Consider the following 14,742-nt stretch of genomic DNA (forward strand, 5'->3'; position numbering starts at 1 on the left):
ATGGACACTAATTCCCGTCACATTTGGTGTTCATCACAGAGGTCACGGTAGTCCATACTTAATGTCTTTTTTTCTATAAACTGTAAAATATCTCTAATGTTCTCTTTTCCTGAAAAAATTTGATTGGCAAACATAATTTGGTGTTTGTGAACTGGGAGGGAGACCTACCATGGTTAAGTTATCGAACATTTTGTACATGCGTACAATTTGGAGATTATCTGTGCGAGTCATCCAGGAAGTAATATTAGCATCCTTACTTTTACAAATTTGTGTTTTGGTAACATTGGTCTCATTGCACAATCTTATCCTCAATGAAGGACTCCATCACGAATAACTGAAAGACTTTAAGTCACCTTGTTATAGTGAATGTTCATCTACATATAAATAAATTTTGGACAAGATAAGTGCATTAATTCCAAAAGCACATATTGTATAAAGTTTTTAAAATTAAAAAACTAAACATTTGTGCTGGAAATCTTAATTTTTTCTGGTGATATTACTTGCCAACATTTTATAAAAGATTCATACATCTTCTCAGTTACCCGAGCAGAAGAACCACCAACCCGAGCCTCTGTATCCCTGCTGGAAGATTCTCCAATGAAGCGAATAGGTGAGGTTCATGTGGTATAAAGGGGAAAGGGTTTGCTGGCTTGTAAACACAGAAATCAAATTTTGAAAACTGCAAACCATGAAGAGGTGTTAAAGATAAAAAAGAACAAGTTAGCCAACACAACATGATAAGTCTTATTAAAATATAAATTAATGAATGCACACTTCCTTTTTACCTTACAGTAAATATTTATTATTGTCATTGACATAAGCGGTATGAAGTCTTACCTGGATTTCCAAACTGACCCATTACGATTCCAGTTTTCAAGCAAAAAATCGTTTACAAAAGAATCTCACCATGAAGCATGAATGAAAAACCACACAAACTCAACCTGTATGCATCTTATCAACAAACTGAGTAACAATATTGACTCGGAATTTTCTAAAAACACGTTAGAACACGAAACGACGGCCATCTTGAAAATTAGTTCTGGCAAAGAAACCCAAAAAAGTTGGCGAACAACCCAAAAATTTCGTTTGCCAAAACTTTATCTGGCTCATATACAATTCTTCAACTCACTGGCAACAAACACACTACAATCAAAGCTTACCATGTATAGATTAAAGAATCAAAGTTTGTGTAAGTCCCAAGTGGAAAAGTCGAAACTTCTTTCACATACCATGGTCATTTTACAAAGAATTTCTGCTTTATCACATTGCGCGTTCTGTTCAATGTTTCATTCAAATGTGAAACGAATCCTTCAAAAACACTTTTTCGTTCGCTTTAGTCTTTCACTGTAATTGTGTTTACAAATTTGTCGGTAATTCTTTGACCTTTAATCTGGCCAACATTAATGGCGTAGTGTTTTCATCTTGGGGCAAATTGTTGTTGTCTGACTCCATATTTGGACTATACGTATCCTTACTCTTGAAGTTAGCCAATCAGCAACGGGATTACCTGTAATGCTGCGGTTGTTTCCCTTTGATTAGGTGCGTGAGAGGATGCTGCGTAAATACCTGTATCGGTTGTTGTGAGAATACAAACGTTTTAAATATTACCATAGCATATTGTCACGACAGTCTGTTTATAACGATATTTCTGCAAGCCCGTGCAACATTTGTTCTTTATATCGTGTCCAGTTATTCACAGATATGAATTCTGAAACCGAAAGTAGATAACATTTTGAACCTTTATGGGCCCCTTTAAATGACAGGGATTCCCTTGCTGCAGAATTTCCTTACCGGTATCAGGTTGCCCAAATTAATTACTTCCCATTTCGGAAAATCCCTTATGTTTTCTTTATACTGCACTTCTAAGTATTTTTTTTTCGGATATGGAATCGTTTGGTGTACTATATCCCAGTTAATTCCTAGTCTGTATTTGTGAAAATTAAAAAAAAATCAAATATGTATTAAAGGATACGTGTACATCATGTACATGCAAATAATATTTCACTTTTCAGGTACTGCGAAAGTGACTATAATATAGAGTCTAGTGGACATACGAATTTTGTGAGATGTAGTAAATTCCCAATTCTTTGAAAAAAAAAAAAAAAACACAAATAAACCCACAATGTTTTGATACTGAAATAAGAGAGAAAATCAACAATCAACCTGCGATTTTACCAGTATCTCGCATTTTATTTTTGTTCAATTTATTATTTTCAGTTATACGCTGTGCGTTAAAACTAGGATGAAAATATGATCCCAGCTGCGGGCGGGTAGCTCCAATTAATAAGAAATGTAGTAGATTTATTAAATTCATTTAGCTGGCACTAAGTGAATGGAAAAAAAACGCCATCTTTTAACTGCATGTTATTTCATTTCATTAATTCAATTAGGCCTGCTTTAGAAAAGTTTTGTCAAATTGTCAGACTTTCACAATAACTGTAAAATTTTGTCATGATTCCATAATTTAACTGTCCTCCCCGATTCCCGCATCATACTATGTGTCAAAACTAGCCACCCGTAACATACTGCGGATGTAAATGCATTTGCCCCATGATAGACCTATCACGTATTTTGAAGCCTTGTCAAAGAGAAACTACTCGATCTGTTTTATCAACATATCCTTACAACGTTGCATCTCAATGTCAAAGTGGCTGACATAAAACAAGTTCATATATAAAACATAAGTATGCAAATGTCGATATAAATTATTATTTTTGTTGGGTTTGGGAGTTTTTTGTTGTTGTTGTTCATACTAGTACCTTAAGTTCATTTTACCAAAAAAAAAAAAAAAAAAAAAAAAAAAAAAAAAAAAAAAATGAAAAGCTGCAATATGAAAAGGATGCATGCTACATGCTAAATACATTGAAATTAAGCGGTGGACAGAACATAATTGTATTGTGTTGCATTGCTGTTTGAATCAGTAATACGATAATACTTGTGTTTTAATCTTACTGAAAACTGAACTATTTGAAGTTAGCTACACATAATATCTTTTAATGTGATAGAACATCATATCGGATATAAACAAGTAAAACTGCATTTTTTTCTCATTTCTAAACTGTTTACAATTCCAGTGGTACATTTTTAAAAGAGAAAAAAAAAATGTTTAGTTGGGTTAGGAGCATTGATAGTTGAGTATTGCGAGATGAGAGTTGCTAGATAAGCATTGAGAGATGAGCAATGCTAGATGAGAATTCTAGACTCAGTATTGCGAGATAAGTATTGTCAGATGTGGAATGACAGTTGGGCAATGCGAGATGAGAATTCCAAACTGAGTATTGCGAGATTAGTAATGCGAGGTGAGTATTGCAAGATGAGTATTGAGAGTTGAGCAGTGCAAGATGAGAATTGAAAACTAAATATTGCGAGATAACTATTGCAAGATGAGCATTGACAGTTTGGCAATGCGAAGTAAGAATTCTAGACTCAGTATTGCAAGACAAGTATTGACATAATGAGGATTGAGCATTTAGAGTTGAGCAATGCGAGATGAAAACTCCAAACTAAGTATTGCAAGTTAATGAATACGAGGTTGGTATTGAGCGATGAGCATTGACAGTTGAACATTGCGAGATGAGAATTCCAAACTGAGTATTGCAAAGTGAGTATTGAGAGATGAGCATTCAGAGATGAACAATGTCATAAGAAAATTCCAAACTGAGTATTGCAAGATGAGCATCAAAAGACGAAAATTGCAAGATGAATATTGCGAGTGGAGCATTGAATAACGAGCAATGCGAGGTGAATATTGTATATTGAGTATTGCAAGGTGAGTACTGCGGTCTGAGCATTGCGAGAAAGCATTTCAAAATGAGCACTGAAAAAAATGTTGTTGTATTTTTTCCCCCAAAATAACTTATTGCGAAATGACCGCTGCAAGACAAGTATTGCTAGATTAGTATTGCAAGAAAATAATTGTCAGGTGTATTACAACATTTGCTGACAGTATTGCGGTGTTTAGACTTCGGGAGATATAGGCCACATGCGGTGACCATAAACTTTGCCCTACATACGATGCTGCGTGCAAACTCCATGATAAGAGAAATCAGTAACGTTGAAAAAGGAGAAGCTATGTTACAGAAATTTTATTTCGTTTTAATTTAAAGAAGATTCGTTAGGCAGTATTTCTGTCTGTAGTAAAGAATTTTATGCCAGGTTCCATGTGCGCAAATCCAGGCAATTTTAACCGTTAGCACCTGCAGCTTATTACAGTAAAACATATTGCGAGGCACAGATCTATCAGACAAGTTAAGTGATATATCTTTCAAATTAGAAGCAAACTTTCGCTTTAACTGATAACGTCGATTCTTGACAAAATGATTCAATTATTTACACTGATTTATCTGGTAGATAAGCACGGTTAAATTGGGATTTATGAACGCACGAGGGCTGTTGCGGTCAACCCATTGACAGCACCCCATTAGCCCAATTAACAAAATTTGCTACTGGTATTGAATTATTAAATGCTCATATATCTGTCTACAAGAAGCTTTATAGAGACAACAGTTTATTATATTATTCTAATTATCCATAACTGTGACCGTAAATTAAGTTGTTTTCCAATAAAATTGGTTGTTTCCCTTTACTATAGAGCAGTTCTTCACAAATATTTTCTCATTTTTATTTAAGATAGTGGGTCCGGTAACGACGATCGACAATTTCCGTGCAATGACGTAATTTCCGCACGCGATTTCAGCATCCTTCGGACATAGTCGTTATAACCGGAAGATGCCGAAATTATATACGATAATACGCAATCAAACCGACGAAAGTTGATTTAACACCCATAAAAATCAGTCCTTGTATTTACAAAAAAAAAATATATACACAAAATTACAAAAAGGAAGAACAACTTCTATTAAAAATGATGGCTCTTCCAATTACAAAAATGTACCTTAATACACTGTATATCTTCCCAAAATTGTTTTTTTACATACTGAAAAAATGTCAAATGGAGTCTAAGAATAATATGAGCCGTGCCACGGGAAAACCAACATAGTGGGTTTGCGACCAGCATGGATCCAGACCAGCCTGCGCATCCGCGCAGTCTTGTCAGGATCCATGCTGTTCGCTAACGGTTTCTCTAATTGCAGTAGGCTTTAAAACCGAACAGCATTGATCCTGACCAGACTGCGCGGATGCGCAGGCTGGTCTGGATCCATGCTGGTCGCAAACCCACTATGTTGGTTTTCCCGTGACACGGCTCAATTATTTTTATGTTTTTCTCTTACACCTCCTGGCAAAACCCTGTGAACGATTTCGTTTTCATAGTCAAATTGACAATATATAAAATGACAGTATAGTATTATGTTTTGTTGATCAGCTGATGACTACGAATATTCGAATACCAAACATGCTATTCGTTGCCACCCCTGGATAATACCTATTTGTACATTATACATGTATATTCAGATGATACATTAATTTTGACAGAAACTGTATTTTCTTATATATGTGCACAAACTGTTCGATATTTTCGGTAAAAGAAGACAAATTAATACTTGCCAAAAGTTCTACGCACTTGGGTTTATTATTGAATTATATATTCAAATAACTGATGATACCGTCATTTAATGCACATATCAATTAAAATTGTAATGCAAGTAACACGAACTCAGAAATTTGCAAATACTTTGTCATCAAAACTCAAAGTTGCAAAGAAGTCTGTATTGACACGCAAAGGATAGGCACAAATTCATTCGAGTTCGAACAAAAAAATTCAGATCTCATGCACAATGAATAGTCTTTTGCAAACACTGAACTTCATAATTGTTGTTGTGCAAATATACAAAACAAAACTGAATTTCTATGGACTGACATTAAACTACTGAGTGTTTGGACATGGTAAGACTAAAGTCTAAATACAACTGTACTGGTAAAAACCGCTGGTAAATGGGTTAAAGTTTCTAGTATATCTACAAGTAATTTTTGTTAGCATTTTAATTGCATTTGTATTTAATAAAATATTTTTTTTTGCCACAAAGGTTATTAAATGGATAGTATAAAACTTCTTCCAGTCTTATAGCGTTTTGAACATTGTCATCGCCCCTATCTTTTACAAGGACTATCGGAAGAACATGCTATTGTTATCATTTTGTAACTTGAGAAGATTGCTATATAGCATGCACTTAAGGTTCTTGTCCCATATCTCACATTTATTATATGTACATACTGTGAACGTAAGATCAAAAAGACGGTATAGAAGGACACCGCTACGCACTAGGCTTTAGGTATATATTTCAATTTAGTATCAAATATTTGGAACTGGCCTGGAAGACAGCAGGTTGTACACGAAACAAGAAAAAAAAGTCAGTATACAGTATCCATAAACGAACACATTAAAATAACGACTTATGGGTCAGTCTGTTAATTCTTCAATGTTTGTCTTTTTTCTATTTTTTCCAGTCCGCGTGTACAGGTACCAGAAATCGTGCTTACAGGGGCACACTGAGGATCATTTTGGCACTGGCGCTAAGTCGCTGTGAAGCATCGAAAAAAAAACAACAATTCATGCGAAAAAGTCATACAAACGTTGTTCCAGATATTCAGCAGTGTCTATATCAATCAGAGATGAATGTTCAACCAGAGGGAAAAGTGCTTCTTAACGAGGTCTATGACCACGCGAAGACCACATAACGTTTTCGTTCAGTTTTCTGAACGAGGTAATTATTTGCTTGTAACCAATAAAATCATAAAGATATGAAACGTCCTATTAGAAAACCAAACTTTGTTGTCGAAATTTGGTAGAGAAGAAAACAGAAGACGCAAAATTATAAATCTCGTAAGTCCCATTCTGCTCTCGTTTGACAATTTTTCGTAAATGTAAGTTTTATGAAAACCTAATTACTGTTGAGCTTTTCTGAAGTTTGAATTAAGCATTCGGGTAAGATATACAAAAAGCCAACGTAAATATGAGGAGGACCGAAAGAAAGCGAACAAAATAATCTAATGAACGTATACGCTTTGTTTGATTTTATATTTGCAACTCAAAGTTTATGACACATTCTAGCATAAAACTGCTGTTATTGTCACTTTTCGGGGCTGTTTTAACAGGAGAGAAAACGTGTGTTAACAGGGAGATTCTCGCGCTCACGTGCTGTTATAACACCTTTTTGTTTATATATGCGCGTTCCGTGGTAGAGCGTAAACGTATTACAGCTCCAAAACGGATAATTCAAATGGAAATGATGTCAACGTGGAAAAACAACTCGGATATTCCCGCGCATTTCATGGAAATTTAATGACGTTGAGGGATAATGTATTCATTTATTCGGTTTTTCGCATCCCTCGGGATTCTGCAGACGTCATAACATAAAAAAAACAACATGCGTTATCCCTACATTGGTACAAGCAAAACAAAAAAATGCATGCTGAAGCTAGAACAAGACAATCTCTTTAATAAATGCACATCAGTATCCTGTATGTTAAATAACCGACGTTTTTAGCTTTTTTAACCATGCAGTGAAGTTTTGTATGTGGTAACGCGTTTCATAATTTCGTGTTATGAAATGCCACCACAAATCAGCTAGGTCAGAAAATTAAGGAATGTTTTAGAACTGAAAATAATGGTAAGTTCTCTTACTGCAAAAAAGAAATCAGTCAACTTTGTTGTTGTTTTAACTTCTTAGTTATTTGCTGCTTTTTTTATATTTATCTATTTGCTAATTTTGCTTCTATGCCCGCTGTTAAGTTTGTACTGCTCGAAGCCTTTTGTTTAGTTTAAGCGATATTTATTTTTGGAACAACATACACATAACATGTACAACGCATTTTTACAGGTCAAATACATGGATTGGAAAACAAGCTGATAGCTTATATATAGCCTTTTGTTTGCTTTGCTGACTACCTTGTTGCTTACTAATTATAATTATATTTTTTTTTCAGTATAAGTGTAAGTATGCTTCATCTGCAGGAGTCTCAGGTTTTGTTGATGTGCTGTTCACGTGTGTATTGTAATATATAATATATCTGTGACTTTTGCTTTTTTCAATTTATTTAATTTGTTTACTCACAAATTCAATGGTAGAATTTTATCTAGTGAGTTTTAGTAACCATTAGTGTATTATCACCAGTGCTATATTTTTCACGTCAGTAGGAATGGTTATCTTCTAATACTTGGTCTGTTCAGCATTTATTATGTTTGCAATAATATGTCTGTCATTATTTAATTTGATTAATTCAAGTAAAGCTAGTCTGCTGGCGGTAAGTGATTCTGCCTTTACGACCAGTGCAGACCAAGATCAGCCTGCACATCCGTGCAGTCTGATCATGGTCTGCACTGTTCGCCATAAAGTCAATATCTTTTTTCTTTTCTTTTTTTTTTTTTGTTGGTAATCCCCTTTTAACAGTTAATGGTACTGTTCAAATTAAAAGATGGACAAGTTCATTATAGAAATTTAGCAGGATAAGGGTTAAAGCTAGTGTGTAACTGTGTCTATTTCAATGATCATATAAGCTTTGTTTTAACTTTGTTCATTATTTCTTGATTATGTTTAACAGTTTCAGTTTATAAACGGTTTATATAATGTGTTATGAATTTGTGATATAGATGGCACTTGCCGGATTTAAACCAAAACGCCTACTTCAATTAGTTATCTTTATATCCTAAACTGTTATTATCCTAAGCTGTTATTGAACTCACAGATTTGTAGGTATGAGAGCGTTGCCTAAAGATATTACCATCTTCCTATAGTTTATATTTCATTATGATCAAAGAAATGTGCTTTCTCACGCACTGGAAATTGTTTAGAAATACCTGAATGTTTTTTATATATCGGAATTGCAATCGGCAGTTGGTTAGTTGCGTCAAAACATCTTGTTTTAGGATAGAAGGTCGAAGTTAAATATGGTACCTGGCATGATTTTTTTTTAAAAAGGGTAATGTCTGTCTTTCTTTTACAGAAATATACATAAATACATACTAATGCGAAACACATACAGTCGTTAATGTCAATATAATGTGATCAGCATCTATCTATGTAACAAAACAACTTGGAAAAAAGGAAAGATAGAAATTGTTTGCGTACTTGAAGGTGAGTCTCATTGAAAAACATAATAAAATCTGTGAAAATATCCCTTGAACGCACAGAACGCAACCAAGCAATACTGTTTGATTGAGTCTGTTCATGAATGGTAATGCAATGTTCAACACCCTTTTACGCCCCCTAGCATCGGCATAAGCGGAATTCGTTTACAGTACAAATGAATATTCTCTATGATCCCAAAGAACCCACAGAGTACAAAACATTGAACAACATAACTCGTGCAGAACTACCTTAAATGTTCACTGTTGCCACATATATGTACCACATGGGTCTATGACCTTCTGGTTTAATGAAAATACTTTAGTAAACTTGACACAAACTAATATTTATAAAAATGCCAAATCAAAACATACATGGTGCTAAGTTAAATAAATATAGATATTTCAGTAATTGTCCAAACACTCTTTATTACTTTCCACATTTTTGTTGTGATAATTCGACAGTTTTTTTTTTTTGTTAAATGACTGACTTTTTAAAAAAAAACATTTACGTTATTTTATGTTATAGATATGAGTATTGCTGGATTAAGGTGATGTACAACGCTTGGCTAAAATCGTCAAAGATACCTTGTGTATCATAAATTATGAAAGTATATAAATCTTAAAATTTGAAAGGTCTTTTTAAATGTCTAAACAACATTATAAATATAAAATAAATATAAAAAAAAAACAACAGCAAATGATCATATAGCTAGTGACTACTAAAAGATATAGGCCACTAAAGAGAGCAAGTGTCCAACCCATATATTGTTGTAAGCGGTCACACATTAAACCGGACTCCACCTAAAAACCGGAATACACCGGAATACACTTTCCATAACCGGAATACACCTGCATTTTTTAAATTAAAGGTATTTTTGAAGGGTTTTTGATATAATTTAATATAATTTCCCGTGCGCTCAACAAATTTTCAACCTCGTATAAAACGTTTTGCGCATTTTAATTTCCTTTTGTAAATTAATTATTTATTTTGTAAGTGATCAATATTTATGCTTATCTTTTTACTTTTTACAAATAGGGTGAGAGAAAAATGAATAAAATTATAAAAAAAAAATGCGTATTTTGATATTTTTGAAATTTTAATATGCTATTAACAACACTTCGTTCAAAGCATATGCTGAATTAAAAAAATACCTGTAGTAATTTATCAGATATTGGCTATATAGCAAGTGGCGGGTTAGCTGTTTTGTTCAGTGTGCACTTTCTAAAATAATAAAAAAAGACATACTTTTTAGAGAATAATACTTCTTAAAGGTCTTCTGTGAAAAACAAGAAACGCTAACGTGTAAGTTTGGTATTTTTTCAACACATCATTTGTTACTTGAATTTTTTTTTTATCCAGCACTATTATGCATAATGAATTAATGAACTGTACTAAGATAGACTACTCTTCTAGTAATATACGCTGTGTCTGTCATGTCGCATCGCTTTGTTCATTACACGTCAAAACAATGTAGCTTTCAGTGAAACATCCTTTATGAACTATAAATAAATAAATTCTGATTGGTCAGACTGACATCTCATTTCACGAAATACCACATGGCACTGCACAGTTTTTACTTGAATTTGTAAAACTATTTCGTAAATCTGTTATTACTATGAGATTTTAACGATTTGCACACATTATGTATATATAATTAAAATGATAATTAGTAGGACCATGTGTTTAAATATTTAAACACGACGAAGATGTGATACACGTGCGGAATAAATTCACGGGGGCGTGGCTCGATTGAATTATTCTACGCAGGGTATAGCCGACTTTGAGTGTTTAAATATAATAAAACATGGTTATGCAATAAAAGACGACGTGACGTCAACTAGGCGAAGAGATTACACGTTCCGCGGAATAATGTTTCAAGTTTCAAGTTTATTCAAATATATTCCACTGGGCTTTAAGTCCATCGTGACAAACATTTACATAATATATGACGAACAGTGATATATATGGGATAATATAGATCAGGAATGTGTTTTAATTTTAAAACCATTAGAATCGCCACACCTCCGCCTTCGTCATGTTGAAATTAATTAAAACGTGCTTCTTATGTACATGTATGTTATTTCGTAAATACTGCACATGTGATAACAAGCCTTTAGTTGTGTTATATATATTTTTGGATATTTTGTAGTCTTTGTACATTAACTTTCATTTCATGTGTATTTTCCACCTTACATGTCTGAAACGTTTTCAGTGTATTTCGATATACTTTGATGTTTTCGTCTGTCGTCGTAAAATATATTGCGAAGATTTAATAAACAAATGAATCTGTCAGATCCTGGAATAAATCGTAACAAAGACAGGATCCTCAATTTCAGTTGGCTACAAAATTGTATTTTTAACTGGAAAAATGTGTAACGCTCTCATATTTCCGGTTGAAATTTCAGTTTTGTAGCCAATCGTTTTTCTTGCAGATTCTTTTGCTTATCAAATTTCTTCATGCATTATTTATAAACATTTTTTTTTGTATTTTGTATGATATGTACGATAGTTTGTACATTTTGAATTACAAACATTTCTATTGTGCCATTTTAAGTTACACACAAACATAAAAAGCTCCAATATGAGACATAATGTTTGGATAAAATTCCGAATAGTTTTGTATTTCGCAAATAGCACGTTGTGTATAATTTACCGTGTTGAATGCGCATTCAGAAGTAAAATGCTATAAAGTCATACTATGATTTTTTCAGACCTATAGACAAATTTCATTGAATATTTAAAATCCCTTAAGGTAATTCTGCACCTTTAGATCGAATTTTTTTCTACAATGTAGAATTTGATTAAACTCTGATTTTTCAAAACTTCAGAATATACCTAGAAAATTCAGTAAATAAAAAAGATAGGATCGTGTGCTTGATTTTTTGCTAGACTGATTTGAAATTTGGACCTCACGCAATATTTCATAATGGGAGTCTATGGGAAAATCATAACTTTCATAACATTTTCGCGAATAGAAATTTTTCTACAATGCAGATTTTGATGAAACTTCTCACAGTTGTAAATAAATATATGGCCTATAATTTGGTGAAATAAAATGTATAGGTCCGTGTGCTTATTTTTGAGATATTTGACCTAGATTGAAGTGAACCGGGCATTTCACGCTAATTTTAAGACATTTTTTGAAGATTTTAACGTGTCATATATTTTAATATCATATTTTGACTTTAGTATTATAGCAACAGTGCCATTGTAATAAATTTACTCACAGGTTTCGATTAAATCATAAAATTATTTTCATTTCCGTACGCCGAATCCAGGCTTTATTCTACGTTTTCCGGATAAATGACGTTACGCCATCACTTCCAGTTTATCAAACGTGCAGAACTACCTTAAGAAACAACGGAATACATATGAGCCGCGCCATGAGAAAACCAACATAGTGGCTTTGCGACCAGCATGGATCCAGACCAGCCTGCGCATCCGCCTATTGGAATTACAGAAACTGTTAGCGAACAGCATGGATCCTGACCAGCCTGCGCGGATGTGCAGGCTGGTCTGGATCCATCTGGTCGCAAAGCCACTATGTTGGTTTTCTCATGGCGCGGGTCATATCCTGTTCTCGGTCACCTCCAGACCAGTTTTCAGTAGAATAATTTTCTCGGGCTATGCTCTCGTGCAATTATTCCACAGGCATATAACGTCTTTGTCGTGTTTGAATATATCAAAACATGGTTCTGCTATGTATAGTTTATGAAATAACGGGGTATAATTAGAATGTACATTTGTTTTATGCTATTTACTGCTTCATTAGATTATTATTATTAAGTTATTTGATCCAATAATGATTCCCCTTTCTTCAGTGCTAAAAAATGATAATACACTAGTGTACTAAAGCTTTGACGCCTACGTCGTTTATAGTATAGGAGACGTTGGTCAAATTGGCTTGTTTATATATTCTAGCATAAAACTGCTGTTCTTGTCACATTTCGGGGGTGTTTTAACAGGAGAGAAAACGTGTGTTAACAGAGAGATTCCCGCGCTCGCGTGCTGTTATAACACCTTTTTATATATGCGAGTTCCAAGGCAAAGCGTAAACGTCATTCGGCCCCAAAACGGATAATTCAAAACTAAATGACGTCAACGTAAAAAACAACTCAGTCATTCCCGCGCATTTCATGGAAATTTAATGACGCTGAGGTAGGATGTATTCATTTATTTGTATTTTTTTCCGCGTTTTTATGCTAGAATAGCGTTAGCGCATGTTCATTTCGTGTTATAACATCTGCAGAATCCCTCGGGATACGTTGATACCCTCGCCCTACGGGCTCGGGCACCAACTAATCCCTCGGGATTCTGCAGACGTTATAACACGAAAAAACATGTGTTATCCCTACAGTAAAAGAAAGTAGAATTTTTGATGTTTCGACAGGAAAGGCTAACATGTGATAAAAAGAATATTACATTTGTGACTTTCCACACTGAATTGATTAAGCTCGTTGAATAAAATTGATAAAATGCTCGGCAGAGCCTCGCATTTTATTATTCTATTCAGCTCGTTTAATAAATTCAATATGAAAAGACACTCATGTAATATCCTCTACGTATCATCACTCTGCAGAGAGTCAGACAGATGTAGAATCAAAATCAAGTGAGTGTAGAGTGATATAAATCAATTGCACATAGAAAGAAATAATGATATTAGCTCTCTTTAGAAAATCGAATAAGTAAAGAATGGAATAAAAAGATTTCACACTTCTACAGAAAGCTAAACAGACGTAGTTCTGTCTCTTTTTAGAAAGCAAATACAATGAATTAAATAATGATATCTTCTCTCTGTAGAAAGCCAAATGAAGCAGAATTAAATAATGATACCATCTCTCTACTGACAGTGAAATAGAAGTAGTATCTTCTCTATGAAGAAAGCAAATTGACTCAGAGTTAAATAATGCTATCTTCTCTCTGTGGAAAGCTAAATGAAGCAGAATTAAATATTTATATCTCTCTATAGCAAGCTATAATGAAGCAGAATAAAATGATGACATCTCTCTATAGAAAGCCAAATGAAGCAGAATTAAATAATGATATCTCTCTGTAGCAAGCTAAACGAAGCAGAATTAAATAATGATATCTCTCTGTAGTAAGCCAAACGAAGCAGAATTTAATAATGATATCTCTCTATAGCAAGCCAAATGAAGCAGAATTAAATAATGATATCTCTCTGTAGCAAGCTAAACGAAGCAGAAGTAAATAATGATATCTCTATAGAGCAAAGCAAAATGAAGAAGAATGAAATGATGATATCTCTTTATAGAAAGCCAAATGTGAGCAGAATTAAATAATGATACCATCTCTCTACTGACAGTGAAATAGAAGTAGTATCTTCTCTTTAAAGAAAGCCAAATAACTCAGAATTAATTATTGCTATCTTCTCTCTGTAGAAAGCCAAATGAAGCAAAATGTAATAATCATATCTTCTCTCTATAGCAAGCTAAAGAAACAGAATGGAATGATAATATCTCTCTGTAGCAAGCCAAATGAAGCAAAATTTAATGATGATATTTCTCTATAGCAAGCCAAATGAAACAGAATGGAATGATAACATCTCTCTATAGCAAGCCAAATGAAGCAGAATGGAATGATGATATCTCTCTATAGCAAGCCAAATGAAGCAGAATTAAATAATGATATCTCTCTACAGTAAGCCAAATGAAACAGAATGGAATGATAACATCTCTCTATAGCAAGCCAAACGAAA

At 33.7% G+C, this 14,742-nt stretch overlaps 1 protein-coding gene across 10 annotated transcripts in view; it reads right to left on the reverse strand.

Annotated features, from left to right (window-relative positions):
* LOC123524327 (nuclear factor 1 X-type-like) overlaps positions 1–14,742 on the reverse strand; it is a 119,719-nt gene that overhangs the window by 71,919 nt on the left and 33,058 nt on the right. Inside the window, exon 1 of one of the 10 annotated variants that reach the window (XM_053538972.1) lies at positions 1,230–1,448. The exons of 7 other annotated variants lie outside the window; for them this stretch is intronic. In XM_053538972.1, the coding sequence (XP_053394947.1) occupies positions 1,230–1,238 (9 nt within the window). In that variant the 5' untranslated portion in view covers positions 1,239–1,448. Of the gene's footprint in view, positions 1–837; positions 1,031–1,160; positions 1,449–14,742 lie in introns of those variants that run through there. 2 more of the 10 variants (XM_053538973.1, XM_053538975.1) reach the window with 2 other exon arrangements.

Source organism: Mercenaria mercenaria, chromosome 3 (genome assembly GCF_021730395.1).
Source record: "Mercenaria mercenaria strain notata chromosome 3, MADL_Memer_1, whole genome shotgun sequence".
NCBI classification, from domain to species: Eukaryota; Metazoa; Mollusca; class Bivalvia; order Venerida; family Veneridae; genus Mercenaria; species Mercenaria mercenaria.